At 39.4% G+C, this 27,532-nt stretch overlaps 2 protein-coding genes across 19 annotated transcripts in view; one reads left to right on the top strand and one right to left on the bottom strand.

Annotated features, from left to right (window-relative positions):
* kcnt1b (potassium sodium-activated channel subfamily T member 1b) overlaps positions 1 to 27,532 on the bottom strand; it is a 127,989-nt gene that overhangs the window by 25,745 nt on the left and 74,712 nt on the right. For all 16 annotated transcript variants that reach the window (XR_009271283.1, XR_009271285.1, XR_009271286.1 and 13 more), the window contains 11 exons: positions 22,840 to 22,919; positions 22,405 to 22,510; positions 17,357 to 17,449; positions 17,180 to 17,228; positions 16,552 to 16,611; positions 15,385 to 15,459; positions 14,915 to 14,998; positions 14,054 to 14,148; positions 12,500 to 12,680; positions 11,906 to 12,070; positions 11,650 to 11,786 (listed from right to left, as the gene is read on the bottom strand). Coding sequence is in view for 9 of the 16 variants with exons in the window: in XM_058775381.1 (XP_058631364.1) it covers positions 11,650 to 11,786; positions 11,906 to 12,070; positions 12,500 to 12,680; positions 14,054 to 14,148; positions 14,915 to 14,998; positions 15,385 to 15,459; positions 16,552 to 16,611; positions 17,180 to 17,228; positions 17,357 to 17,449; positions 22,405 to 22,510; positions 22,840 to 22,919 (1,125 nt within the window). In the remaining 7 variants the exon portion in view is untranslated. The remainder of the gene's footprint in view (positions 1 to 11,649; positions 11,787 to 11,905; positions 12,071 to 12,499; positions 12,681 to 14,053; positions 14,149 to 14,914; positions 14,999 to 15,384; positions 15,460 to 16,551; positions 16,612 to 17,179; positions 17,229 to 17,356; positions 17,450 to 22,404; positions 22,511 to 22,839; positions 22,920 to 27,532) is intronic.
* On the top strand, positions 764 to 8,312 carry LOC131540481 (uncharacterized). Of its 3 annotated transcripts, none has more exons than XM_058775394.1 (2): positions 764 to 2,097; positions 7,735 to 8,312. In XM_058775394.1, the coding sequence occupies exons 1-2, from the start codon at positions 1,525 to 1,527 to the stop codon at positions 7,777 to 7,779; spliced, it is 618 nt and encodes a 205-aa protein (XP_058631377.1). In that variant the 5' UTR covers positions 764 to 1,524; the 3' UTR covers positions 7,780 to 8,312. The 3 variants fall into 3 exon arrangements, with proteins under 3 accessions (XP_058631377.1, XP_058631376.1, XP_058631378.1); XM_058775393.1 differs by lacking the exon at positions 7,735 to 8,312 and adding an exon at positions 6,277 to 6,774; XM_058775395.1 differs by lacking the exon at positions 7,735 to 8,312 and adding an exon at positions 3,434 to 3,480.

Genomic DNA, 27,532 nt, shown 5'->3' with positions numbered 1-27,532 from the left:
GTGCAGGAGAAGGTGTGGTCTGCATTCGTCCTGATTGGAGATCGCGAGATATGGGAGATCCTGACTGGCTGCCTTCTAATTGGTCTAGTTCCGGTTCCAGTGAAAGGGACCTCCTCAAGCATTCTAGGAGGCCGAATGTGGGCCATTTGTTTTGCTTTGATTTGGGTTGGGTTCCTTTCAGATGTTATGTGGGCGCTTTGAGAAATTTGCTTTTGTTCTAGTTACCTTTTAATTATGTTTGTTAATATTTAGTTTAAGGGAAGTAGGGAGTGTGACACCATTTCTTTTATATATATATATATATTGTTTGTTCTATGTTTTGAGTTAAGGGAGTTAGGGTAGTTGTGTTGTATATTTTTCTTTTGTGTTTTATTTTGGTTAGGGAATTTAGGGTTTATTTAAACTAGTTGTTGGGTTTGTTATTTTGGCCTTGTCCACTCCTGAATTTGTCCCCTTTATTATTGGTTTTGTATTTCTTATAAATTTGTTAATAAATGCACTTTTTGTTTGAGGCTATCAAGGGAGTGAGTGCACATTTCATTTATGTTATGGCTGACCCTAGACGATCGTAACATAATTGGGGGCTCGTCCCCTAGTTCAAACTTTTTTTTTTGGTTTGAAAAAATAAATAATAAATTCAGTTTAGACAAATGGAACATTCGATTTAACCCTTTAACGCGTACGATCACACCGGTGTGATTGGAACTTTCAGTGAGTCACGTCATCAACTGCTGAAATTCAAATCTGCTTTCTGGCGCGGAGCCAGATCAGACGCGCGAGCGCTTGTAACATTATCACTTATTCAGTGTTTTCAACCATATAATGCTTATTTCAGATTTCAGACATTTAAATACACATAAGTACTAGCAAAGCCATACATTTATAGTTTGTAAAATATGCACTGATGTCTATGGAAGCAGCAATAATGATCCTTACAAATATAATCTGACGACATGTTTTTATTGATATCATATACAGATTGTGTAGATACTTTAAAGTTTACTCTGCTCCTCTCCCAGTTTACTGGAGACTTACTTTAACGTGTTTCGGGAGGAGAGGATTAATTTACGTGTTGTAAATCCCACAGCTGGATTCAGCGCGAGCAAACATGGCGGCGCCCATCACCCGGTATAGATCAACTAACACGATCATTATAAACGTGTTTAAACAACCAAACACATTTACTTGCATATATTTCAGAATCGGAATATCAGATATTTAATAATATAGCGAGTATGTTTGTGAATATTAATAATAAAAAAAGTAAAAACGAAATAAAAGCAATCCATGTGTCATACAGCGCTATTACGGCTGCGGTGTGTCACATGACAAGCATGACGCGTCGCCATGGAAACAATAAGGCTATAAGTTCTAAAATAACGGTCGCCTAAAAAAACTCACGCCGGGGGCTCAGATAGAATATTTTAAACTCAGGTGTGAAAGGGTTAATTAAGTTTGCCTTGTTTTTTATCGTTTTCTGGGGATTTTGCTTTAAGGGGAAGGGAGTTTGGTAGAGGATTTGAGATGTCTTCTAAATTTAATTTGGAGGATTTTGCAATTCAACCTTCGGCGCAACAATTGGAAAAATGTCGTAAAGATGACTTATTTGCAGTCGCGGATTTGTATCAGATCAGGGTGTCTCGGAGTGCATTAAAGAGGGAGGTTAAGGAAGTGGTGCTGAAGCATATGGTGGAAAATGGGATCCTGCCAGAGGAGGGCGAGCTAGCGGGTGTTGCAGATCGTATATTGAGTTCCGGGGATGAGGGAGCAGATCAGACCAAACCCCAGGAACTGATTAGCATAGATCCCGCTGTGCTGCCGTCCCCACAGGACCCATTGTTGAATATTCAATTAAAGCAGCTTGAGTTGGAACTGAGCCGGCAGCAGTATCAAAGTCAACTGTTGCAGGTTAAAACAGTTGAGCTTGAAACCCAGCGCGCAATTCGTTTGAAAGAGCTGGAGCTCGAGATTAAAACTAAAGTTCCTAACAAGCCTCCGAATACAGGTCCATATGGAGCTAGTACACCTATGTCATCTTCAACCAGCACTTCCACTCCCGGTTCGACTTCTGACCCTGTGCCTCGACGCGATCTGCAAGTAAGTCAGAGTTTTGACATTAGTAGACAAATTGCGTTAGTCCCGCTCTTCCGTGAAAGTGAAGTAGATACATACTTTACTGTGTTTGAACGTGTCGCCGCCACATTACAATGGCCGCGAAAAGTTTGGCCACTGCTATTGCAGTGTAAGCTTGTTGGGAAAGCACAGGAAGTTTGTTCGGCCTTGACTCTTGAACAGAGTTTAGATTATGATGCTATGAAGAACGCTGTATTACGTGCTTATGAATTAGTTCCTGAAGCGTATCGTCAAAAATTTAGGAATCATGTAAAATCCCCAGGACAAACGTTTGTTGAATTTGCTCGTGACAAGTTAAACTTGTTTGAAAAATGGTGTACTGCCAATAAGGTCACAACCTTAGGACAACTCAAAGAATTAATTTTGCTGGAGGATTTCAAAAACAGTTTGCCAGAGAAAATTATAATTTATCTGAATGAACAGAAGGTATCCACGCTTACAGGGGCAGCCGTTTTTTCTGATGAATTTGTGCTCACTCACCGAATCGTATTTTCATCACCTATAAACCGTAATTCTACTGTTCGCACACGAAATTCTAAAGATGTTGTGACCGCGGTTAAAGATAATGCAGGTAGTGACAGTATAGAAAACCATGAATGTTTTTATTGCCATGAGGTTGGGCACCTTATTGCAGTTTGTCCTGTTTTGAAGCGTAAAACTAACAGGCGAGTTAACACTTCAAAGAGTGTGGCTTTAGTTGACAGTGGCGTACCACAACTTTCGTCGATAGTGGTATCCGCATTCGAGCCATTCACTTCTGATGGCATGGTATCATTTGATGGGGCAATGTCTGAAGCCAAATCTGTATGTATTTTGAGGGATACGGGTTCAGCCCAATCGTTTATCTTGGAAAGTATACTGCATTTTTCTACCCATTCTAGCTGTGGGGCCGATGTACTAGTAAATGGAATTGATTTGACTGTGATTAAAGTACCTCTGCATAATGTGTTTTTACAGTCTAGCATTTGTTCAGGGCCTGTTAAGTTGGCTGTTTGTGCTGAGTTACCTGTGAAGGGAGTATCACTCATTCTTGGTAATGACTTAGCAGGTAAGATAGTTTTTTGTTTGCCTGAAGTGACTGATGACCCCACCGAGGTAAATAAAGGTAACGATGTGTTACATGAAACATTTCCTAATGTGTTTAGTGCTTGTGCAGTGACTCGTGCTCAATCTCGTAAGTTTGAGGAAACTGTGGATATTTCCGAATCTTTTTTGGTTACAGAAGTGTCCGATCAACTTGTGAACGATAATGTGAATGAGTTGAATGTGTGTGCTGTTCCTAATTCCAATCTGCCCTTAGGTAAACTGGAATTGATTAAAGCCCAGCATGCTGACCCTACTTTGACCGCTTGCTTCGCAACTGCTGTAAAAAAATCCGTTTTGTCGAAGCATTCTGTTGTGTATTACTGCGATGAAGAGGTGTTGATGCGTAAATGGTCTTCACCTAAAACTGAGGAGGACTGGAGTACAGTTTACCAGGTTGTGGTTCCAGAACCTTACCGATTGCAGGTATTAAGTCTTGCTCATGAACATGAATCTATGAAATCTATGAAATCTGATGTAGTAAAGTTCTGTAAGTCATGTCATCCGTGCCAGCTAGCCGGAAAACCCAACCAGGTTATTCCCCCAGCTCCTTTAAAGCCGATTCCTGTACTTGGAGAACCATTTGAGCGTATTTTAATTGATTGCGTTGGCCCTTTACCAAAGACTAAATCTGGAAATTCTTATCTTTTAACACTGATGTGTGTGGCGACCAGATTTCCTGAAGCGATCCCATTACGAACTCTCAAAGCTCCATCTATTGTTAAAGCCATTGTCAAATTCTGTCCTACATTTGGTCTTCCTCGGTATATTCAGTCTGACCAGGGTAGTAATTTTATGTCTAATGTGTTTGCTAAAGTAATGAGGCAATTAAATGTTAAGCACCAAGTGTCTAGTGCCTATCACCCACAGTCCCAGGGTGCTATTGAACGATTTCACCAAACATTAAAATCGATGCTTCGTACTTTTTGTGTAGAGCGAGAGCGAGATTGGGATGAGGAGATTCCTCTTTTATTGTTTGCTGTCCGTAACACGATGCAAGCATCACTTGGTTTTAGCCCATCTGAGTTAATTTTCGGTCATTCTGTGCGGGGGCCATTGAAAGTTCTGCAGGAACAGATATTAGGTGTTGAGCATTCTTCTCAACCAAAGAATGTCTTGGATTATGTCAGCAGTTTTCGTGAACGTTTGCACACTGTATGGACTTTGGTGAGGAAATCACTTAGTGCTGTTCAGGAGCAAATGAAAATTCGCTATGATCACGAAGCCGTGCAGTGGTCTTTTCAGATAGGGGATCGTGTTCTTGTTTTATTGCCAATACTTGGCTCTCCTTTAAAAGCTAAATTTGTTGGTCCTTATGAAATTCAGGCAAGGTTAGGAGATACTGATTATGTGGTGAATACTTTCGATCGCAGAAGGAAATCAAGGGTGTGTCATGTTAATATGCGTAAGCCTTATATAACTCGTTCTGAGGTGTTAAAGGGGACTGCTGTTGCCGCTATGGTTACATCTGTGAATGTGTCCCTGTCTGACTATGCCCCTGAGAGTGATGAGTTAAAAATGGGAAGTGCTTCATTTTTGACTGCCCGTTTATCAAACTCTGAGACCTTGAAAGATCTATCCACTAAGTTCTCACATGTACCTGTTCCGGCCCAAGCCGATCTCAGAGGTTTGATTAGTAAATATCCAACATTATTCAATGATTTTCCTTCAACAACGCATGTCATAGAACATGATATTGATGTTGGATCACATACTCCTGTTAAGCAAAATGCTTACTGAGTTAATCCCGTCAAAAGGGATCTCATGAAACATGAAACCCAATATTTGTTGGAACATGGTTTAGCAGTTCCCAGTAGCAGTCCCTGGTGTTCACCGTGTTTGTTAGTCCCCAAGTCCGATGGCACATCTAGATTTTGCACCGATTATAGAAAAGTCAATGCTTTAACGAAACCTGATTCATTTCCATTGCCTCGTGTCGAAGATTGTGTTGATCGCGTTGGAAATTCGAAATTTGTCACTAAACTTGATCTTTTAAAAGGATACTGGCAAGTACCACTTACTGAGAGGGCCTCCGAAGTTTCTGCCTTTGCTACTCCTGATGCATTCCTTCAGTATAGGGTGATGGCGTTTGGATTACGGAATGCGGGTGCAACATTTCAACGTTTAATGTCGAAAGTGTTACTTAATATTCCTAATTGTGATGCATATCTTGATGTTGTCTGTTATTCTGATTCTTGGGATGAACATGTCCAACTGTTGAACTGTGTTTTTGCACGCTTGAAAGAGGCCAATCTCACATTGAATTTGGCGAAATGCGAATTTGCTTGTGCAACTGTAAGTTATCTGGGGAAAGAGGTTGGGAAGGGAAAAGTTCGACCACTTGGTTCCAAAATTCAAGTTATTTTGGATTTTCCTGTACCTATGACGAAGAGAGCGCTTAGGCGTTTTTTAGGTATGACTGGTTACTATAAAAAATTTCTGTCGAAACTTTTCAGATGTAGCTAATCCTCTTACAGGGTTACTCCGAAAAGGGGTTTCTTTTGAATGGACTTCTGCATGCCAGTTTGCCTTTGAGGCTTTGAAAACTTTGTTGTGTAGCGCACCTGTATTTTCTGCCCCTCGCTTTGACCGTGCATTTAAGTTGGAAGTTGATGCCAGTGGCATGGGCGCTGGCGCAGTGTTAATTCAGGCGGATGATGCTGGAATCGAACATCCAATTAGTTTTTTTTCCAAGAAATTTCTCAAACACCAACTGAACTATAGTACCATAGAAAAGGAAGCTCTTGCGTTATTATTGGCCATTCAACATTTTGAAGTATACATTGGGTCCAGCGTACAACCTATTACCGTGTATACTGATCATAATCCTTTGGTTTTTCTTCAACGTATGTCAAACGCAAATCACAGGCTCATGCGTTGGGCATTGATTTGTCAAGGTTTTAATTTGAACATCCAGCATAAAAAAGGAGTTGAAAACATGATTGCTGACACACTTTCACGCATCCATTCTTAAAAACTTATGTTTTATTTTAAGGGTGGGGGTGTTACATCTCCGGCTTGCCGGTAAATGTGTATATATTTCTGAGTGTGTCTGTGCAGGAGAAGGTGTGGTCTGCATTCGTCCTGATTGGAGATCACGAGATATGGGAGATCCTGATTGGCTGCCTTCTAATTGGTCTAGTTCCGGTTCCAGTGAAAGGGACCTCCTCAAGCATTCTAGGAGGCCGAATGTGGGCCATTTGTTTTGCTTTGATTTGGGTTGTGTTCCTTTCAGATGTTATGTGGGCGCTTTGAGAAATTTGCTTTTGTTCTAGTTACCTTTTAATTATGTTTGTTAATATTTAGTTTAAGGGAAGTAGGGAGTGTGACGCCATTTCTTTTATATATATATATATTTTGTTCTATGTTTTGAGTTAAGGGAGTTAGGGTAGTTGTGTTGTATATTTTTCTTTTGTGTTTTATTTTGGTTAGGGAATTTAGGGTTTATTTAAACTAGTTGTTGGGTTTGTTATTTTGGCCTTGTCCACTCCTGAATTTGTCCCCTTTATTATTGGTTTTGTATTTCTTATAAATTTGTTAATAAATGCACTTTTTGTTTGACGCTATCAAGGGAGTGAGTGCACATTTCATTTATGTTATGGCTGACCCTAGACGATCGTAACATAATTTACATTTGCCATTTCCTACACTAGTTTTAATATGCAAAAAAACCCCATACTTTAACGTTTTATAAGTTGCAAAATTAAACTGAAAATGTATTACACAAATTGATTAGATATGTTTAATATGTCCAAGCCAAGACTGTAGTAAAATTATCATTTAATTGCTGTTTTTCCTAAATGCATTTAGACTTGGGAGTTAGGACACTTGGGACTGAATTTTCATCATAATGCATAATGCATGATAATTGTAGCAAAATGCAGTGAGAATCTGAGGATGCATTCTGAGGATGCATTCTGACGAGAATACTTTTTGTACGCAAAGAAAATAAAAATAACGACTTTATTCAACAAGTTGTTATTTAACAAAAACAGCGTATCCGTGTGGTGCGGCTGACACAGAACGGCGTACACAGTTTGCGTCCAGCGGATATTCTCCAAAATGGCGCCACTGTGACGCAGATGCGACAAATTGTTGAATAAAGTCGTTATTTTTATTTTCTTTGCATACAAAAAGTATTCTCATACTTTTTCATACTTTTCTGGGCCTTGACAGTGTTATTTACTTGACAGTCAATGGGACAGTCATATTTCATCCAAAATATCTTAAATTGTGTTCTGAAGACGAACGAAGATTTTATGGGTTGGGAACGACATGGGGGTAAAGTGGTTAATGACAATTTTAATAATTTTCATTTTGGGGTGGAATAACCCTATAAGTATATCATAAAACATTGTTGACAAGATCACTTGACAGATGCAACTGGAGACCACTGGAAATGCAAGTTTAGCATTTTATAAACAATGTTTGAACTGGAACTTGATAATTCAATCTCAACCTGTTCTGCACGTTACTCTGTACTTCACTTTCATTCATTAAATTTCTTATCATTTCCAGTCTTCCTGTAAAGAAATCCTGAACGAGGGTCAAAGGTTCAGATGAAGGGATCCTACGCTTCCAAGACTCATGTATGAACAACTTCAAGAATCCATGTACAATTTGAGGGTTTTTCAAATCTCAACATGGAACTTGGACTGAACATGCAGCAAAAAAAAGAAAAAGAAAAAAAAAAGTTTCCTCAAGCTGGCACATGGCAAGAGATATTAAAAGCACACAAACACTTGGAGCTCTGCTCTTAATTTAGATTGTACAGTTCTGTTAGTTTCACATTGAAATGTGAGGCATGAGTGCATGGATCTTAGTTATTTATTTTCAAATGCTGTACATGAAAGTTTTTTTTGCAGTACCATGTCAGTTGTAGATGACAGAATTCACATTTTTGGGTGAACTGTTCTTTTAAACAACATTTCACTTGACTATTGACTATAAGTCTATAGCAATTGTTATTAATGTCAGCCCTGTCTTTGTATACATTTTTTCCCATGTATCTGAAAAAGTTTTGAATCTTGACTGTTTCACAGTGAAGTTTATCTTTGTGACCACTATTTGGTGCAACACCAATAATGTGCAAGTACCTGCTCGTTTTCTTTTTTCTGCCTGTTGCTGTTTAAAACTAAAAAGTTTTCCACAATACAAGCATTTTCAATGGTGCTTTACACATTTTTAAATTAATTGATGTCATAATATTTTTGTCTTCACCGGTTAAAGGCAAATAAAAGTTACTGAACGCACTTTTAAAAATGTTTACATGAGGAAAAAATAAACCATGTTCAATTAGTATATATTGTGCTGGATTTATTTGCAGCTAAAGCCTATGCTACAGTATATATTTTGTAGAAATTTATGCATAACGGATTGTCTGTTTATGGTACAGAAGAAAATGTAAATCTACAGAATTTTCAGTTTTAATGTTGAAGGAAATGTCCGTAAATTTAACAGAAAATGTTCTGGTAATTTTCTTCCAGTAAATTCTCCGTTTTTTAATTTTTTTTTTACAGTGTTGTTTTTTACAGTGTCTCACATAATATTATGCATAGCCTATTATTTTACAAACAAATCTAAATTAACATATATAAAATAGTTTTTTGCTGAGATTTGATGTTGTGACACAATTTTGCGTCGTGATAACGCAATGACGTCATCACGTCATTTTAGCAACTTTTAGCAATAAATCGACCTTCCTTTAGCAACTTTCTCTAAAAATTAGTTGGCAACTCAGGGGCGGCGCCAGAGAATTTTGAATGCAGGTGCTGAGGCGGTGCTAGATCATTGACAGGGGGAGCTGGGCAATTAATAGTAAATATGTCCAAAACAGGTTATTATTTTTCATGTGAATAATAAAATCACCCAGTCGATTTTGTAACATTTTATTACATGGTTATTTAACTCGTCACATTTATTTTTTTGTCCGTTCACTCTGACATTAATTTTGATGAATATGCGCTGTGCAGGCGCTTATGTCAACTGTTTATGAGTGTGGGAGTATTATCGAGGCATGGAGGCGTCTGCACAATCCCTTGCTTTTTTTTTTTTTTTTCCTGCGGAAAGATCTTAAAATACATAGCCGATCCGTCATTTTTGGATGCGCTTTCTGCTGTCTCATGCAGTCTCCGTGAAATTCAGCGCGTCACAACAATGAACCAGCCCACAGACAAGAAATAAATTTAGGCCTATAGAAAGCTTGAAATGTAGGCTATAGCCTATTATTATACGAACCAATTCAAATAAAAACAAATATTCTTTAATTATGTAGTCTGTATAAAAAGGTGCATTTCTCTATTAATTGCATGTCCATTAGCCTACTGTGGAGATGGCGAGTCAGTGTCGGCATTCGGCAACTTCATGTTTGCAGCCAACACTGAGAAAGCACTAGTTTAGTAATAAATAATAAATAATAAAAAATATAAAATGTCTTCTTTTTCCCCAGACGCATTCATAATCATTACTTTTGCAGGTGCTTTGCGGCAAGCTTTATGCGCGCACTTGAGCATGGAATCGGCTATAATATGACTAGATATTAAAGGATGGTTTAGTAGGTTATTTTAATTTAACATAAACGTGCGACTAGTTGACTAGAAGAATCTTTAGTCGGGCTCAGGCCTAAGTGATCAGACTTGTGGTTTTTGCATGGTGGATAGTTAAATGGATAAAAAAAAATCCCATAGAAGGAACCGATCCATTTTTAAAATAAAATGCTATGACATTACGAAAAGTGCGACTGCAAATCATGTCATGTTGTATTGCTTTGCATGTTATGTATGCGTAATGAGTCAAATATTTTTTATATTTTATTTATTTCACCTTTATTTGTGGGGGTGCTATGGGGGCGCTTTGGTCTTTCTTGGGGGTGCTGAAGCACCTGCTAGCCCCTCCCTAGCGCCGCAGTTGGCAAGTGACATAACCGGTGTTGTGGCTTCACACCGGTAAAACCGCAGCAACCCTACTTTTAACAACATAAAGTCATTTAAATTCCAGCCTTCCCATTACAATACACAGATTACACGTCTGGCCAGAAAACCGACTGAGTTTTATGAGAAATTCATGCACTAGAATATGAAGTGGGCATATTGAGACACATTCGCTGCATTTATAATGAAGGAATATAGTAGGATTCTAAGTGGTTACATTGCAGGCAGGAAGAAGCACATATATTATCTTTAAATTTCAGGGCTGCTTTAATAAGGAACAGATGGGCTTGAGACTGGTGTCAGGTTTGGCTCTGGCAGTGGCTTGCAGGTTGACTCTTCAAATTTCCTCACAGACTAATTTAGTTCTTTTTTTTTGGGAGTATGTCCAAAGCTTCCATTTGGAAACAGTTCATTAGTAAACCTATGCAAGTTTAAATTATAGAAATGCCACATTGATGTACTTTCACTCTCAGACTCTAAAAAGCCAGAAACACACATTGTCTTTCACAGAGAATAATGAGATTATGCTAATTTAATTAGCTAAACTGCTTAGCCTGCCATTAAGCCAAACCTTAACGGTGAAGCATTGCTGTGCACTTTATAGTGAGCCATAAATCGTCCAACACATTTGCTGCTTTAAGTACCGTTCTTGCAAGTTGTTCTATTGATGTCTACACTTCATAGACATTGAAGTCACCTTACGCAATATAAAAACAGTTTAGTTATAAAGAACTGCACTCCATATCTTCATGTCCTTAAATGTTTTTTTGGTGAATGTACTGTAACTCTTTATATACTGTTGAATGCACAAGAGCTCTCGCTGACAGGCTACATGGAAAATGAAAATCTCTGACAATATTAATCTCATTCCGAGGTCAATTCTCAAATGTTCTCAGTAATCTAGAGATAGTATAAATGTATTAAAAAAGGACTTGATTAAATCACTTGCAGTAACAGATAGGTTTGCTGATCCACTGGACTGATGTCTGTAACAGTCTAATGCCTCTCTCATAGACTCAAACACGGAGTCAGAACCTCAGTTCAAACTTCCAAGATGATTCTGATTCAGTAAAAATCTAACCGTAGGTCCATTTTTGAAGGTGAATAAAGTGTCAGGTTCTGGCTCACTTAGTGACCTTGTAAGTGAGATAAGGCATTACCAAAATAAAAAATAAACCTTTTAACTAGTGGTTTTATATATAAGTGAAATACAGTTGTTTTTTTCAGTGTGAAAGAGGAAATTGTTTGACATCCATTTTCTCATTAATAACAATAATAGTGCAACTTCATATTCAAAGATACAAATAATTATTTGCATTTAAATCCAATTGGTTTAAAAATCTGTGTTGGCATGTCAATGGACATGATACATCTATAAACGTCTATCCAAAATTGTAGTAGTTTTATTTCTGAGTGCTTTCATTTTCCAACTTTAATCATGCTCAAAATGCATCTACATGTAATAAGGGACCTTTTAGACAAAAACCTAAATTTTAAAACTTACTTGGCTCTCATCAGGTCTTGATCCTTCAATGCAGAGCCTTGGAGGTAGATGACCCGTTGAGACCACAACGGGATCTGCAGTATACGCCGAACCTGGATGTCCATCTCAGAGGGACAGAGTATCACCACATAATAATCCTACAACACATTTGAAAATTAATGATACTACCATCACATACTGAGCTAGATTATAATACAGATTATTGGAATACACAGTGCAAAAATAAACACTTGCATATATGGGATTATGTATGTACCTGTAGTCTCGGGTGGGCATAGAACTCATTGAGGAAATCCATGAGCAGGTCTATTTTGAGTGAAGTGACGCAGAGAACCACATGCTTCTCTGTCTGAGCACGATGTCTGCTGTAGTTTCCACCTGACTTCTGCCTCTCCATCCAAAGATACGCCAACTCTTCAAACTGGTGTCGAAATGAGAGACAGAAAGTAAGTTCTGTGTAAATGCAGTATATTATTAACCATTCCACTTATTTCTGCTTTAATCATCTAGTGAGGTTGGATCTCCCTTCATTAAGCTGTGTTAGTTTAATCATGGCAGGGCATTAAAGGAATAGTTCAAACAAAAATGACAAACATGCAGCATCTCACTTCACAAGATGTTAATTGATTGTTTTTATCAGCTGTTTGGACTCTCATTCTGACAGCACCCATTCATTGTCCTATTCATTGTCACCTATTCATTCAAATCTGTTCCAATGAAGAAAAAAATTCATCTACATCTTGGATGGCCAGAAGGTGAGTACATTTTCAGGAAATTTTTATTTTTGGGTCAACTATACTTTTAATACTGAAGGCTAGTGATTGTGCTGTTTGCGGGCTGCTCGTATCACCTGTAATGGCAGCACCACCAGAGCCACACAGATCATGATGACCACGAGTAGCTGAGAGGGCCAGATTCTGGGTGTGACGTCTCCATAACCAACAGTTGAGAAGGTGACGATGCAGAAATATAAAGCATCGAAAAGGGTAAGAGTCTTCCCCGCCCGCTCAAGGTGCTGAATCCCACAAGCCCTATGGAGTATTAAAAAAGAACTTGAGGAAACAATTTTGAAAATAAAGATTATATCTAATAAATTTTGCATCATGGTAATGTTATAGTTTCATTAGAAAGACATTTCAAGGCTCTTTCCATGAATAGGGTTCAGTAGAGCTGCTCAGTCACGATGGCAATTTGTAGACTTTCCCAGAAGGCCATTTCACCATGGGCTCCCTCAGGAATTTCAAATGGGTTTTTAAAATAGCGGTTTTCGATTTTGAGTAAAATAAGGTCTGTGGTTAGCATTAGTTCAAGACTTTCCCATTTTGTTCTACAACAATACTGTATTACATGTCATGTCTAAAATGGGAATTTTAAAACCACTGTGTGGTTTGCATTATAATTTAAATTGATGTTATAATGTAAATACATAAGGACTGTAACAGCTGTGTGATTTATCACACTCTGTGGTAGTTGTAGTCCATAAGTAAGAACTTTATTCAGACAGGTCCCAATATATTCGTCTATCCGATACATATGCAAATATATGCTGATACAAAATAAAACAAGTGGGCTAATAATTACTGTAGCTTGACCTCCTGGGGATAATAAAAATAAAATCAAGCACCTTCTGTTACTGACACTTTGCTGAAAAAAAACACATAATGTGACTTTAAGGAGTTTCAATTGTTTCATTTAAATAATTCATGTTTCCAAAATATAGTGCAACAGTTGGGTTCCGAAACTTAAAATACCATGTACATCCTCCAGAGAGGATTTTTTTTTTTAAACAACTAAAAGTATTTACTGCTCAAGACAGACTTATAAAATACAGCAAAAAATTGTTATATACAGTGAATTTTTTATAACAATCTAAAATAATTGTTTTCTATTTGAAAATATTTAAAAATGTTATTTATTCTTGTGATGATGGCTAAATGTTTTTCTTAATGTGCTACCTGACCTACACTGTATAATAAAACGTTTTAAGTTCACAGTCTTATACCTTTGTCTTTTTCTCAGATTTTCAAAGCCATTTTTGCTTTGAAACAAAGTTTGTAATAAGATTCATGTCAGAGCTGGGTGGTTCAGTTTATGGCTTACAGCTCCTTACTAAGGATTTATTTTTCAATCCCTACAGAGAAAATGAAGGAGAAATACGTCCACAACCCAGACTGCTGAAAAAAAGTGAGCCTGTGACTGCTGTACTCTATTTACAACTCAGTAGATTTCGTTTCAGAATTTCTAATAAAACAGTAGCATCTTGTTTTGACTCTGCAGGGGTAAAAAATATTTTTGCATGATTTGATGTGCACTATTGATCAGGGCAGTTAATTCATCTGCGTGTGACTGTTTCAGATTTGCTGCATTAAATACAGGCCTGTTGTAAGAGATCAAAGAGCTTTACCCAGTAAAGACCAGACAGAGCAATGTACAGATCAGAATGAGGACCTGGTTGAACATGGCAGAGTGTGTGCGCTGAATGGCACGATGGAGATCATTCTAGAAAGGAACATAGATAGGTGAAATAGATCTCATCCCTCAGAGAATAAGCCAAGACAAGTTACAAGTACAAGAATAAAACACATACTGCAGGCAACGTGAGATACCTGTAAAAGCCCTGTTCTGAAAGAAAGACTGCCCATTTAAGTGCCTGCTTTTAAAGAGAACTTAATAACCTTCATTATCTTTCATTCAGTTTACAATGAAGGTCTAGTGCTCCTCAAATAACAAATTCTTCTATTCTGCTGAACGTAATAGAGCAAAATATAGTAAGAAAAATGTGAATACTCTTTAATTACTGTACTGCTCAATTATATATGAGATACACATGCATGTTAACTAAAATGTCATGCCCAAGAGATCAGGCCTTAAATGACCCCCTTTTTGTAATATTCACCTCACAAGGAAAATATATTTGAAGAAAACTTTGGGGTAAATAGAGAAATACTTTTTCCATGTCACATTTTGGTTATGGTTAGTATTTCTCTTCTACCAATATCTTTGCTTAAGCATTTGTAAAAGGACATTCCCCCTGCCAGGTTCTCTCTGGCCATTTGACCCGACCATCTGGCAGGGAAGGGAACGCTGGCACCCTCTCAGATTTTTGCTCATTGATGATGCATTTTCATTTGTCAAGTGCATAATGAAGTAAAGCTTCCCAACAAAGCAATATTATCAAACATCACCCATGTTATTCTGCTAAAACACCCAACATGATTTCCCATAGGCATGTGAAATGCACTGCAGAGCTGCAAAAACTACTTACAATCATGTTCTCCAGCGCTGATTTGGCAAGCCAACAGTTAAGAAACACGGGAACAAATATGTTCCTCAGCGGAGGCCAAAAGATCTAGAAAAGAAAACACTCATAGAATGAAGGATGACTGTATCAGACATATTTGAATCTAGTATAAGAAAGTAAAAACATTTATAACAGAAAGGCATAACTGTGTTGTGTTCCACTCCATAGCTTTTACATCTGTAATGGCATTAGCATAAAGGAATTAAACATCCTATAATTTGCTCCCACTGAATGCAGGTCAAAAAAATGGTTATTTGTTACTTGGCTAATTGCTACATTTCCGTAATAATCACTCCCTATCATAATTGGTTTTCAAATGTCAAATGGCTACTCATATAATTAGCATCAATCACAACAATACTATCAACAATGATTGTTTGACGGCAGCAACTGGATACGTGCTTCTGTGTCCACCAGACATCTTCAGAACTTACTGTAATTATGAACGGCACTGTATTGGTCATCTCAATGATGAAGGAGATTTGGAAAATCTGCTCCCAAATGTTCCCCTAGAAATGAAATAAATATTATACTGCAGAAGCATTCAAAAAGCATATTTAATGCAAATTCATTGCACCAAAAAAAAAAAAAATAATAATTATATATATAAAAACATCCTAATTCATATAATGTAAAAAATCTAAAATAATCTGTTCTAAATAGTGACATTGGAATTACTGCATCCAAATTACAGTCTGAAAATAGCATGTAGTTTGTACTATTTTGTATGGAAGCCCGTTTCCACGACAGAATAGCAAAATAAAAAAGGAATTTGCGACTTTTAATCTTAGAATTTAGAGATAACCTGACAAACTTTAAATTCGGAAAAGTAAAGTCAGAGTTGTGAGATAAATGTCACAATGACCTTTTCCATGGATGAAACAAAAACAGAATTACGAGACAAACTCAGAATTCTGAGAAAATGTTGGAAAATTATGGAATTCTGGGAAAAAAAGTCAAAGTTGCAATGGACCGTTTTCACACTTCTGCGTTCGCACAGGTGGAATTGTGAAACGCCTTGAAAGCGGAGCTGCACCTTCGAGGTTTCAGTGGAACGATTATGCATCACAGCCGAAACGAGTGTGTGTTTTTGACAGAGTTAAACGTCAGACAGAGCAAGATATTGATACCTTTTTTGTTTATTTTGTGGTTGAAACAGGCTTTGTGTGATGTGGTGATTTGCACAGATTTTAAAATTATGACAAATGGGAAGTGTGTAAAAATGTTTTCTTATATCCCCACTATTATTTGCAGAGACAAATAATTTTTCCTATTTTCTTCAGGAAAAAAAAAAGTACACTACAGCTCTCTGCATAGTCTAAGTGTACAAACTGGGATGCACCCTTTAATTACAACAAAGATTAAGCTCCCAGCAGCAGAAAATTCAGCTTTATTCTTGTTAAATCAATAAACAGAAACAGAAAACAAGTTGGAGAAGTTTTTTTTTTTCTGCCAAAAGTGAAGAACACTTCCCATTATAGGGGAACTAAAAACACAAAGTGGCACTTAAGCGACCCAAGAGAAGCTGAAATAGTCAGATTTAATTTAGATCAGTGGTTAGAAAGCGCACAAGGGCAGAATAACAATGACAATAATCTTACCTTGTAGCTGAGATACACCAAGAGCATTGCTTGCAAGAAGCTAATTAAGGCCACTGTCACCTGTGGTGCAGGAAACATGATCATAATTTTGATAACAGAGTATAATGAGATTTCAGGTAATAACTTCAAATGCTATCAGAGTCTGAGTACTGTGTGAGAGTGAGAAACAATTAGTTGTCATAAAGACATGCACACTCTTAAAAAATAAAAAAGGTTACACAATGCAAAACCCTCCTGGGGTCTGTCCTGTGCAGCTCTACTGCTGTCTGATTTAGTTCAGACAGCAAAGATGACAAAAGAAAATTGCATCTGACAGTCAGGACCACAGAGGATAATTGGTGCACTGTTTTTCACTGTTTATATCACTCTGCTTTATTGTTTTTCTTTAAATATATTGACACTGAGCCAATCTGCAGACTGCTCTTCCTAGATGTTTTTACTTGTAATGGATCTTGTATATTTAATAAAAAAATTAAAAATAAAAATTCCAATATAATCAATAAAGCTTTTTTAGATTAAGATTCTAAACCATAAAAATAGAGATTTCTTTTTTTTTTTTTAAAGAAATAGTTTGTAAAAGGTTTTTTCCAGGAATCACACAGACACACACACAAACATCTCTACCTACCTGTATCGCCCATACAGGAACTCTCCTATTCACCCAAAATATTAACTCCCTTCAAAAATACATCACAAAAAACACAAACACATAAGAAAATTAGAGACAATATTCAAAAACAAACACTCTAATTAATTAATAAGTTTGATTTATGATCACAACATCTAATATGCAGACAAGTTTCACCAGTTTATTTGTGTGGGATCTGCGGTCAGGTTTGTTGTGTAGTTGCCACAGGCTTTGCTGCAAAGAGCATCTGTGATGTTTGTGCAATGTTTCCTATAATCACGATAACAGGCAGTTAGTACATAACACACATAAAAGTGAAAGGCATCAGTATTGAAACACTGAGGGATCATGCCTGCTGGCTCTGACATAAATGACAGCATGAGATGGCCTCTCTCATTTGATGGCACCCTCTTCTCTCCCAGCATGCCTGCACACAAGTGCACTCTCTCTTTCTGTCAGTTACTAACACACGCTGTTCCTGAATGGTTTTTGTGGCTGGTATTAAAAGCGACTCTAATGGACACTTCAGACTGAGGAGTCTGGGATGTTCCTGAGAGTCATCTCAAACAATTTACGCAGTGCTTTTGAGACGTACTAGGTGTGCGGCTGTTGTCATACCACAGAACGTCTCGGTTACGTATGTAACCCTTGTTCCCTGAAGAAGGGAACGGAGACGTCACGTCGGATGACTGACGAATTGGGATCTCGCCAGAGAGACCAATCCACTTCGAGTGTAACTAAATGAGCCAATGGACATTGGCATGCAATCACTGCATCCAGCTGCCGCTGATCACAGCGTGAGTATAAGAGGCAGCGGGTGCACCGCATTAATTCATGCTTTCGCTGAGGAGCCGAGCTGGTGACCCGGCCACTCAGCGGTGGTACAGCAACTGTGGCGACGGGACGTGACGTTACATACGTAACCGAGACGTTCCCTTTCAGTCGGTCACTCCGAGTCACGTCGGATGACTGACGAATTGGGATCCCTACCAAAATGCCACAGGAGCTGCCCCTTCCAGTGCCCTGTGTAGGCCTCTTGATCCTTCCTATAAGACAGACGATAGGACCGGGCTCTACACAGAGAAGGTCATCTACTGTTGTTCCTTGGACAACCCAGACAGTAGGACTTGGATAACACTGGGAAGCGTGCCCTTCCGTTTGGAAGAGGCACACTGCGGAGTCACCTCCTCCCAGAGGGGGTTAAGTGGCATTTAGACATGTGAAGTAACCCTGTAGGGCCCTATTGCACATGGAAGTCTCTGAGATGGCAGAACGTGGTCTGCCAGGGGAAACACGGCTCTAATAAGCATACCATGGAATACACATATGGGATCCCGGCAGGGTCTCTCATATGGGCACTAGCCTCACATCAGATTTCAAGAATTCATTGGCTGAAAGGCCTGGCGCCGGGCGCTCCGCCACGTCCGGACGCCGGAGTGCTGGAGGACTCGACAGGGTTTGCCTGGTTAAGGAACTCTCTGGAGAATTAGGCGAAAGAACGCCGCAAGCCGACTCTGAGCCGGGCCTCTCAGTGCCACTACCCGTTTGAGGTGAGAACACAGGAGGAAACTGGTTCGACACGTAGGCTATAAAACCTAGCGAACGTGTTAGGAGTCGCCCAACCCGCAGCTCTACAGATGTCTGCTAGCGAGGCACCACGAGCCAGCGCCCAGGACGATGCGACACCCCTAGTGGAGTGAGCACGCAACCTGAGCGGGCAGGACACACCTTGTGCTTCATAGGCCAAGGTGATGGCATCCACTATCCAGTGGGCCATCCTCTGCTTGGAGACAGCCTTCCCCTTCTGCTGTCCTCCATAACAGACAAAGAGCTGTTCTGAGGTCCTGAAGCTCTGAGTTCTATCCACGTACTGTCGCAGTGCGCGTACAGGACAGAGCAAAGCTAGGGCTGGGTCTGCCTCCTCCAGGGGCAGCGCTTGCAGGTTCACTACCTGGTCCCTGAAGGGAGTGGTAGGAACCTTGGGCACATAGCCGGGCCGGGGCCTCAGTGTTGCACTGGAGTCAGCCGGCCCAAACTCAAGGCACAATTCGTCGACCGAAAATGCCTGCAGGTCCCCCACCCTCTTGATTGAGGCCAACGCAGTCAGGAGTACGGTTTTCATAGAGAGAAACTTCAACTCAACTGACTGCAAAGGCTCGAAGGGGGCAGTTTGTAGGGCTCTTAGCACCAATGCCAAATCCCAAGAGGGTAGGGAGGGAGGCCTAGGCGGGTTTAACCTCGTGCTTCCCCACCGACCTCCCCTCTACGGGGTCGTGGTGAGCGGAAATAGCAGCAACAGAAACCTTAAGGGTGGAGGGGGACAGCCTACGCTCCAACCCTTGTTGCAAAAAGGAAAGCACGGCTCTGATCCAACATCTCTGGGGGTCCTCACGGTGAGAGGAACACCATTCGACGAACAAGAGCACGCTCCTCGTCCTCCCTGATCTTGCACAGTGTCTGTGCTAGCAGGCTCACTGGGGGGAACGCATATTTGCGCAGGCCCAGGGGCCAGCTGTGTGCCAGTGCATCCGTGCTGAGCGTTGCCTCGGACAAGGAATAAAACCACTGGCAGTGGGTGGTTTCTGGAGACGCAAACAGGTCTACCTGAGCAACTCCGAACCGACTCCAAATCAGCTGGACCGCCTGGGGATGGAGTCTCCACTCCCCAGGAAGTGCCGCTCGAGACAGGTCGTCGGCCGCCTGATTGAACACTCCTGGGATGTGGATGGCACGAAGGGACCTCAGATGCTTCTGACTCCAGAGGAGGAGGTGGCGGGCGAGTTGCGACATGCGACGGGAGCGTAAACCGCCTTGCCGGTTGATATACGCAACGGTCGCAGTATTGTCCGTGACGACCAGGAACGCCCTGCCTCGGCGCCCTCTGAGGCGGCTCAAGGCAAGGCGTACTGTCTTGGTAGGTCCGTCGCAGCTCACAGCTCATGTAGAACCGCCAGGTCGTGACCACCCTCGTGCAGGTCTTTCAGGGCTTTGGCCTGGTGGACCTGCAGTAACGACATGGCGTGAAGGGCAGAAGCAGCCTCCCCACAGGCTCTATAAGCACTGCCAGTTAGACCTGACGAATACTTACAGGCCCGCGAGGGGAGACACGGGTCACCCCGCAGAGTGGTAGCGGCTGTTGGACATAGTTGCATGGCCACAGACCGCTCCACTGAGGGGATGCCCGCATACCCCAAAGCGGCCCCACCATCGAGGGTGGTGAGAGCGGAGGAGCCACAAGATTTGTTTCGGGCAGTAAAAGGTGCCTTCCACGATCTTGTAAGCTCCTCATGCACTTCCGGAAAGAATGGCACCGGAGGGGGAGCTGAGAACCAGCGCGACCCCCACCGAGAAACCACTCGTCCAGCCTCGAAGGATCGGGATGCGGTGGAGGATTCCACACGAGCCCGACATTCTCGGCGGCCCGGGAAAGCATAGCCGTCATCTCTGGGTCTGGCTCGGACAACGCTACCACACCCGAAGGGAGCAACGCAGCCGAGTCGTCATCCCCAGAGGGCGACTCACTCTCCGATGCAGCGACCGACATCTGGTCGTCAGGGGGAGCACCGAAGGAAACAGGTGGTATACCCCGCTCTGCAGAGGTCCCAGCCCGCTCCAACGGCAACCCCACCGGCTGCGGAGCGCCTGAGGGGTGAGGAAGTCCTCCTGGGGAAGCCCTCACCGTAATCCTCAAATCACCTCTGACTCCACCGGATCCAGTGCCGCCCCGGGAACGAACACTGGATCGCGGCAGAGGCAGAGGGACTCCGCCATGTTTGACACAGCGGAGTCTATTATGCAACTCCGAGATGGTCATGTCCCCACAAGAAGAACATGAACCAACCACGAAAGCTTCCTCAGCGTGCTGAATGCCCAGACACGTGAGGCAGCGATCGTGACCGTCCTGAGGCGCCAGGAAACGACCACACCCAGAAACGCACGGGTGATAAGACATCTTTAAAAAGACGCGATCACCCGTGTTACTCTTTTAGAGAAATTGCTCTTTCAGAGAAATGCTCTTTTAGTGCTGAAGCACGCAGGGGAGCTGGCCACCGCACACTCCTAGTGTGGCTGTCAGCAAAGACGATCTTTCTCTCCCGCCGACGTGACCACCGCTGCTGCGCCGTAATGCCCGCACTCGCTCGCAGAACACTCTCTGGAAGGGAAGAGCAGTAGCTTCACCACTACCGCTCGGCTCCAAAGCGAAAGGATGAATTAATGCGGTGCACCCGCTGCCTCTTATACTCACGCTGTGATGAGCGGCAGCTGGATGCAATGATGCCAATGTCCATTGGCTCGTTTAGTTACAATCCGACGTGACTCGGAGTGACCGACTGAAAGGGAAGAGCTAAAGTAAAATCATTATACAGCAGTTAGCTCAAGCAGCATTTCAATACTGCTGATACTCTGCATGGAATGTTGCGAGAGGTTTTGTTGTTCATATCATTCTGCTGTTGTGCGTTAATGTTCCAGACCAGAGTATGTGAGTGGAAGTTTTTTTCTGATTTTGCACAGAACAAGAAGCATTTTTTTTCTCATTGCAGGATCTCATCAGTGAGGAAAACCCCCAAAGTGGAGCTGAAATGGACTGTTGTATAAAAGTAGTATCACACAAGCAAGAGTGCTGTTGTGTTATGATATTTTGTTAAATGAAAGAAAAGATTACCATTCAAAAGTTTGGGTAATTAAATTTTTTTTTTTTTTAAGAAATTAATACTTTATTCTCCAATGATGCATAAAAATGATCAAAAGTGACACTAAACGCATTTATAATGTTACAAAAGATTCTTATTTCAAATAAATGCTGTTCTTTTAAACTAACCTATCCTGACAAAATGCACCACGGTTTCTACAAATATAAAGTTTTCACAATTGATAATAATGAAACATGCTTCTTGAGCTGCAGATCAGAATGTTGGAATGGTTTCTGAAGGATCATTTGATGCTGAAAATTCAGTAATGCAATGGTGCTAAAAATTCAGCTTTGCCATTACAGGAATAAATTACATTATAAAATATAATAAAACAGAAAACAGTCGTTTAAAATTCTAATAATATTTGAAAATATTACTGTTTTTTACTTTAAGAAATTGGCATAAGGGACCTGTATCAAAAACAAAAAAAATCATTCTAACCCCAAATTTATGAATGGTAATGTATATATGAAGATGAATAAATGACAGAATTTTCATATTATATTTATCCCTTTAAATATTATGCTTACTCACCGTGCACATGTGACCTGGTTAGTTGGATCATCTAGTGAAACTCTGATTATATAAAGGAGGCATGTTAACAACTTCAAGGAGAGGTTGAAGAGGCGTATTCTGAGACCTGCAATACAGTAAATTATGAAGTGGAGCTTCGTACCATAGAAAACCCATCTGGAAAATGTGTTATGAATTATTTAGCAGTCTGGCAATCCTGCAAAATTACAGTACCATCATAAATTCACACAAACAGTTAAAACAAAGTCACCTTCGCTGTTATGATGATTTAGCCAGTAATAGGCCACATAAAAGGCAAAGATATGGAGGCACTGTACATGTGCATGTATAGTGATACTGATATCCATAAAAATCTTGAGTATTGTTTATGCTTGCAGTAATGGATTCTGTTTTGTTGCCTGTAAATGGCTCAAAGGGTCAAAAGATTTTACTTACTTGACCTTTGGTTTTTGATGAAAAAGAGTTTCAACCTCTCCTTGAATGTGTTTTCATTTACATAAAATTCCACCTGCACCCTGTGGAAAGGAAATAAAATTATGTTTTAATACAATATTTAAAAACTTTAAGTGGTAGTAAATGTATGATATAGTTACGCCCAAAATATTTGGACACGTAATCACACTTTATAATGATAATCACACATTTTAAAATGTCCAATTTTTTCTAATATTCATTCTGTAAAAAAAAAAACAAACAAAAAAAAAAAACTATTAACAGCAGCATACAAAACTGTCCAGAGTGTAAATAACTTCTTTTAATCTCCAGATCCATCTTTAAGATGTACGAGAGCGTTTCAAATCTTTTAGGACATCTGACAAGGAGCATTAGCAACGGTAGATGAACTCTCAGCAGACATCAGCCTCTAACATCTATGCATGAATGTTTCAGTAAGTACTATTTCAGTGTCTATAAGTTTGAATTCGTATATAATATCATCATATTGCAGCAACATCCTTTACAATCCAAAATACAGCATCTTTGAATCTAGCCCAAACACACAACACTGTAGCTTCACGAAATCTGCAGTGTCACCACCCACACAATGCTGTAAAATAATGATTAATCACATCGATGCTCATCATGCATATCATTAATGAGATGCTTTTGGGTAAATCTCGGGAACAACTCAAAATCAAAAGAAATTCATATTTGCATACAGAAAATAATTTCACAACAAAATTTCTTTGTTGTAATGCTGCAATAAAAACTGAAAAAAAACAAACAAACAACAACAAAAAAAAAACCCCTGAAAACTTAAAAAAAAAAAAAATTCTGCCCAGATATACTTTTTTTTTTTTTTTTTTTAATTAAAACCAACATTTTTTTTTTTTAAAGTAGGCTGTGTGTACTTGGTGGTGCTATAAGTGATTTCAGCCATTTTGTTAATTTCCGTCATTTTGTTTTCGTCTGTCATGCAACCACACTCAATCCAAAACCCCAATCTTCAATTCATCAGAAACCCAGAGGCCAGGAATCCCAAACACAACACATCACAGCATCTAACAGCCTACTTCCTTACTACACTACTGGTCAAAATAATGCATAAGAATTAAGAATTTTTTATATTTGCTCACCAAAGCTGCATTTATTAGATCAAAACCACAGTAAAACACTAATATTGTGAAATATTATTACAATTTAAAATAACTGTTTTCTATTTTAATATATTTTAAAATGTAATTTATTCCTGTGATGGCAAAGCTGAAACTACTGTACATTATAATATAATGATTAAAAAAAAAAAATCTTAATTTAAAAAAAAAAATCATAATTATTCCAAACTAATATTATTATTCAAAAAATCCTAATTTAAAAAAAAAAAAAAAATAACGACCCGTCGTGTATAAAGTGTACAAAAACCACTACAACAAAAAAAGTAGTATATCCGATTACCCTCATAAAACACAATGTGAAAAAATTCCCACTGCTTCCAAAGAGAAGCTGAAATCTACATGACATGCACTGAATATACTTTATAGTTGAGAAGTAATTTGTACATTTGACAGTATGTGATTTTGGACGCAGCTAATGATTCGCAGCAGAGAGCGAAAATACAGCGCTCACGGCTGTGACAGAGACGTGCAATTTCCCAGGACACCTACCAGTATTTCAGTCATATCTGTCAGCCATAGAGACATTTTATGCATGGTCTTAAAAAGAAACACACACACACACACACACACACACACACAATTGACAGCATCTTTAATAATCACAAAAATAATTTTAAAATGCTATGTACTTTTATGCTATGTTTTTTGGAGGGGGACAAAATATAATATATAAATTCCTTTGGTAAAACACTTTTGCTTTTTCCAATCCTTGCTTCTAATTACTCCACTAATGCACATTTCTTGGTGATAACGCATATTATGTCATAAAGCTTGAATAATACATGATTTGTATGCTTTCAGTTGCCCTTAAAAACAGAAATCACTGTGGTGCACGTTCACTATGGGAATCATTATACTGAGTATGTTTGCTATTTGTGATGTCACAAGCATCATACTAATGGTAGGCTAGAGCTTCCCAAAGCCCTTTACATTTGTCGAGGGCATGACAAGATGTACACTGCAGGCAGTAATTATAAGCACCATTTCCAGCAGGGAAAGAGAGAGAGATATCCTCGAAAACAGCCATTGTTTCCCGCTTCCCCTGCTCTGTCTCCATGGAAATGCCTTTAAAACAGGCTGTGGTGACACACATAAGGTAGATGTTTACTGAGCTGAGGGCTGTTTTGTTGAAGTTAAAAAAAGAAGTTTACAATCTTAAAACAACGACAGGTATAATGCATTAGAAAAAAAAAAAAAAACAATACCAGCTTCTTGAAATAGTACAAGACTGAATTTCACATATATGCAAGAACGGATCAACAGACAAACTCACACACACACACACACACACAAAAAACCTGTCCGCAAGTCTTCACTGTGCCAGAAATAATTGCTCTGCCTAACTGTCAAACTGTTTCTCACATTAGAAAAGACTGACATTATAATTGCAAGGAAATCCGTACCACTTCATGCCAATATGGAACAACAGGGCTAGTCAATAACAGCTGAACTGATAGTAATTTAGTTTCTGTAAAAATCTTTATTCTTTTAATTTAAGCAGCCCAAAATATACCTTCAATCCACCCACGTACGCTAGCTCTCCAACTGACAGATACTGTGCTAGCTCTATTTATAGTGTGAGGAGCATAAATATTGAAGACTCCGAGCCTGTGTGCTCATGTCAGCCTACTTTACAGAGCATTCCAAGGGAAATAACACTAGAAGTTAGAACGGGGACATTCACATCATTTTGTAAAGCAACAGTTGTGTAAGAAAATCAAAAGACTTAGTTTGTAAGTTTAGAAATTAGGCATTACGATGACTGCTCTCTTCTTACAGTAGGTGATATAGTTGCACAATAGAGAGTTTTGCCATGCTACTTACACCACTGGCTTGTCTTGATCTTGGGGCTCTATATTTTGTATACAAATAATATATGAATTTTACTGAATTTGAACCCTATACAATCCATAGCAAACAGAAGAGTACATACCATGTGAGTCAACAATTGATTCCCTAATATGAAACAAGATATAGAACTAAAAAAATAAGGATTGCACTTTATTTTACATTGTGTTCACTTACATGTACTTACAGCACTGGGTAATATAAGGTAACTCCCAATGACACCCCAACACCCCAGTGACAGCTTTGTACCTTTTTTCTGAGAGTAGCATTTTGGATAACGAAATGGTTAAAACAAAAACAAACAAAACAAACAACAACAACAAAAAAAACTGACCGTTGTCCCTGTAGCTCTCAAATCTCATTTATACTTGTGCATATTTAATCTTGATGCATCTATGGTGACGATAGCCTTGTGGGCAGTGCGCCGACATACAGTGCCATTGCACTCTGGGTATCCTGAGTTTGAGTCCCGGCTCGAGGACCTGTCCAGATCCTGTCCCCCTCCCTCTCTGTCCCACTTTGCTTCCTGTCATTACTCTACTATCTTATCAAAATAAAGGCAAAAATAAATCGTAAAAAAAAAAAATCTTGGTTCATCAAGACATCACAATAGGATCAATTATTAGGTATAATTAGAGGTTTATTTATTTATTTAAATACAAATTTCTATATGGGCATGATAAATACTTTTCAAATACTATTTTGTGTATATTCTAGATTTGGGTGTAAAGGTTTAACAATATACCAATGCCACGGTTCGGTTCATATCACTGTTTTGGATCCACGGTTTGGTTTGGTTCGGTTCTGTTTGCTGTGGGGGTAGGGTTCATGGCATGGCACCTGCAATGCTAGATTAACTTTTACCTTAGTAAATAAATAAACGAGATGTTAAAAATTGTTACTTTGTAAAGTGTTACCAAAAAAATCTATTGCTTTAAAACTTTTAAACTAAAAAAATAATACCTAAATCAGCGTTTCCCAATCCCAGTCCTCAATCTGATACTCGAGAGCCATGAGCTGAGAGCGCATTGAAGACCATCTCTCAGAGATTGCGCGAGTACTTTATGGGTTAAAATAGCTTGAATGTTTAAATGCATGACTTAAAATGATGTGCAAGTGACAATTCCGTCAACTGTCTGAAATGCGCACTAGTGCAGCTCGATGTAGATATTATGGATGTGAGGCCACTTGGTACTGTATAAAGTATCTATTGATGGAGATTTTGATAGATTGTGTATATCGCTACATGTAAATACTGTAGTGCAGGACTGTTTAAAGTAATGACACATTAGAGCAATAAATAAACATGCATGAATGAGAAAAGGCAAGGTTAAAAAAAACGTGTCTTAGGACATCAATGTATCGTCACGAGCCGCAGGGTTTAATTTGGATGTCTGTGCATATTTTTTTTTACTCTCAAAGATTGTGTGCCCATTGACTTGCATTATAGGACTGACAGACTGCAACAGTTTGAGTTAAAAATCTTCGTTTGAGTTCTACTGAAGAAACAAAGTCACCTACATCTTGGATGCCCTGGGGGTAAGCAGATAAACATCAAATTTTCATTTTTGGGTGAACTATCCCTTTAAACACTGACCTATATCAAATGACCTTGTCTGTAAAGTGTTACATGTAAAAATACAGATAATACCAAGTTACAGGTAAAA

The sequence above is a fragment of the Onychostoma macrolepis genome, chromosome 05, assembly GCF_012432095.1.
Source record: "Onychostoma macrolepis isolate SWU-2019 chromosome 05, ASM1243209v1, whole genome shotgun sequence".
NCBI classification, from domain to species: Eukaryota; Metazoa; Chordata; class Actinopteri; order Cypriniformes; family Cyprinidae; genus Onychostoma; species Onychostoma macrolepis.
Note: the sequence above shows the minus strand (reverse complement) of the source record. Positions and strands in the feature narration are given on the sequence as shown.

Bases quoted from the DNA above. Each gene is read 5' to 3' on its own strand.
- LOC131540481 (XM_058775393.1), top strand. From the start codon at position 1,525: ATGTCTTCTAAATTTAATTTGGAGGATTTTGCAATTCAACCTTCGGCG. The intron at 2,098-6,276 runs GTAAGTCAGAGT...GTGTCTGTGCAG, and splicing joins TGCCTCGACGCGATCTGCAA to GAGAAGGTGTGGTCTGCATT.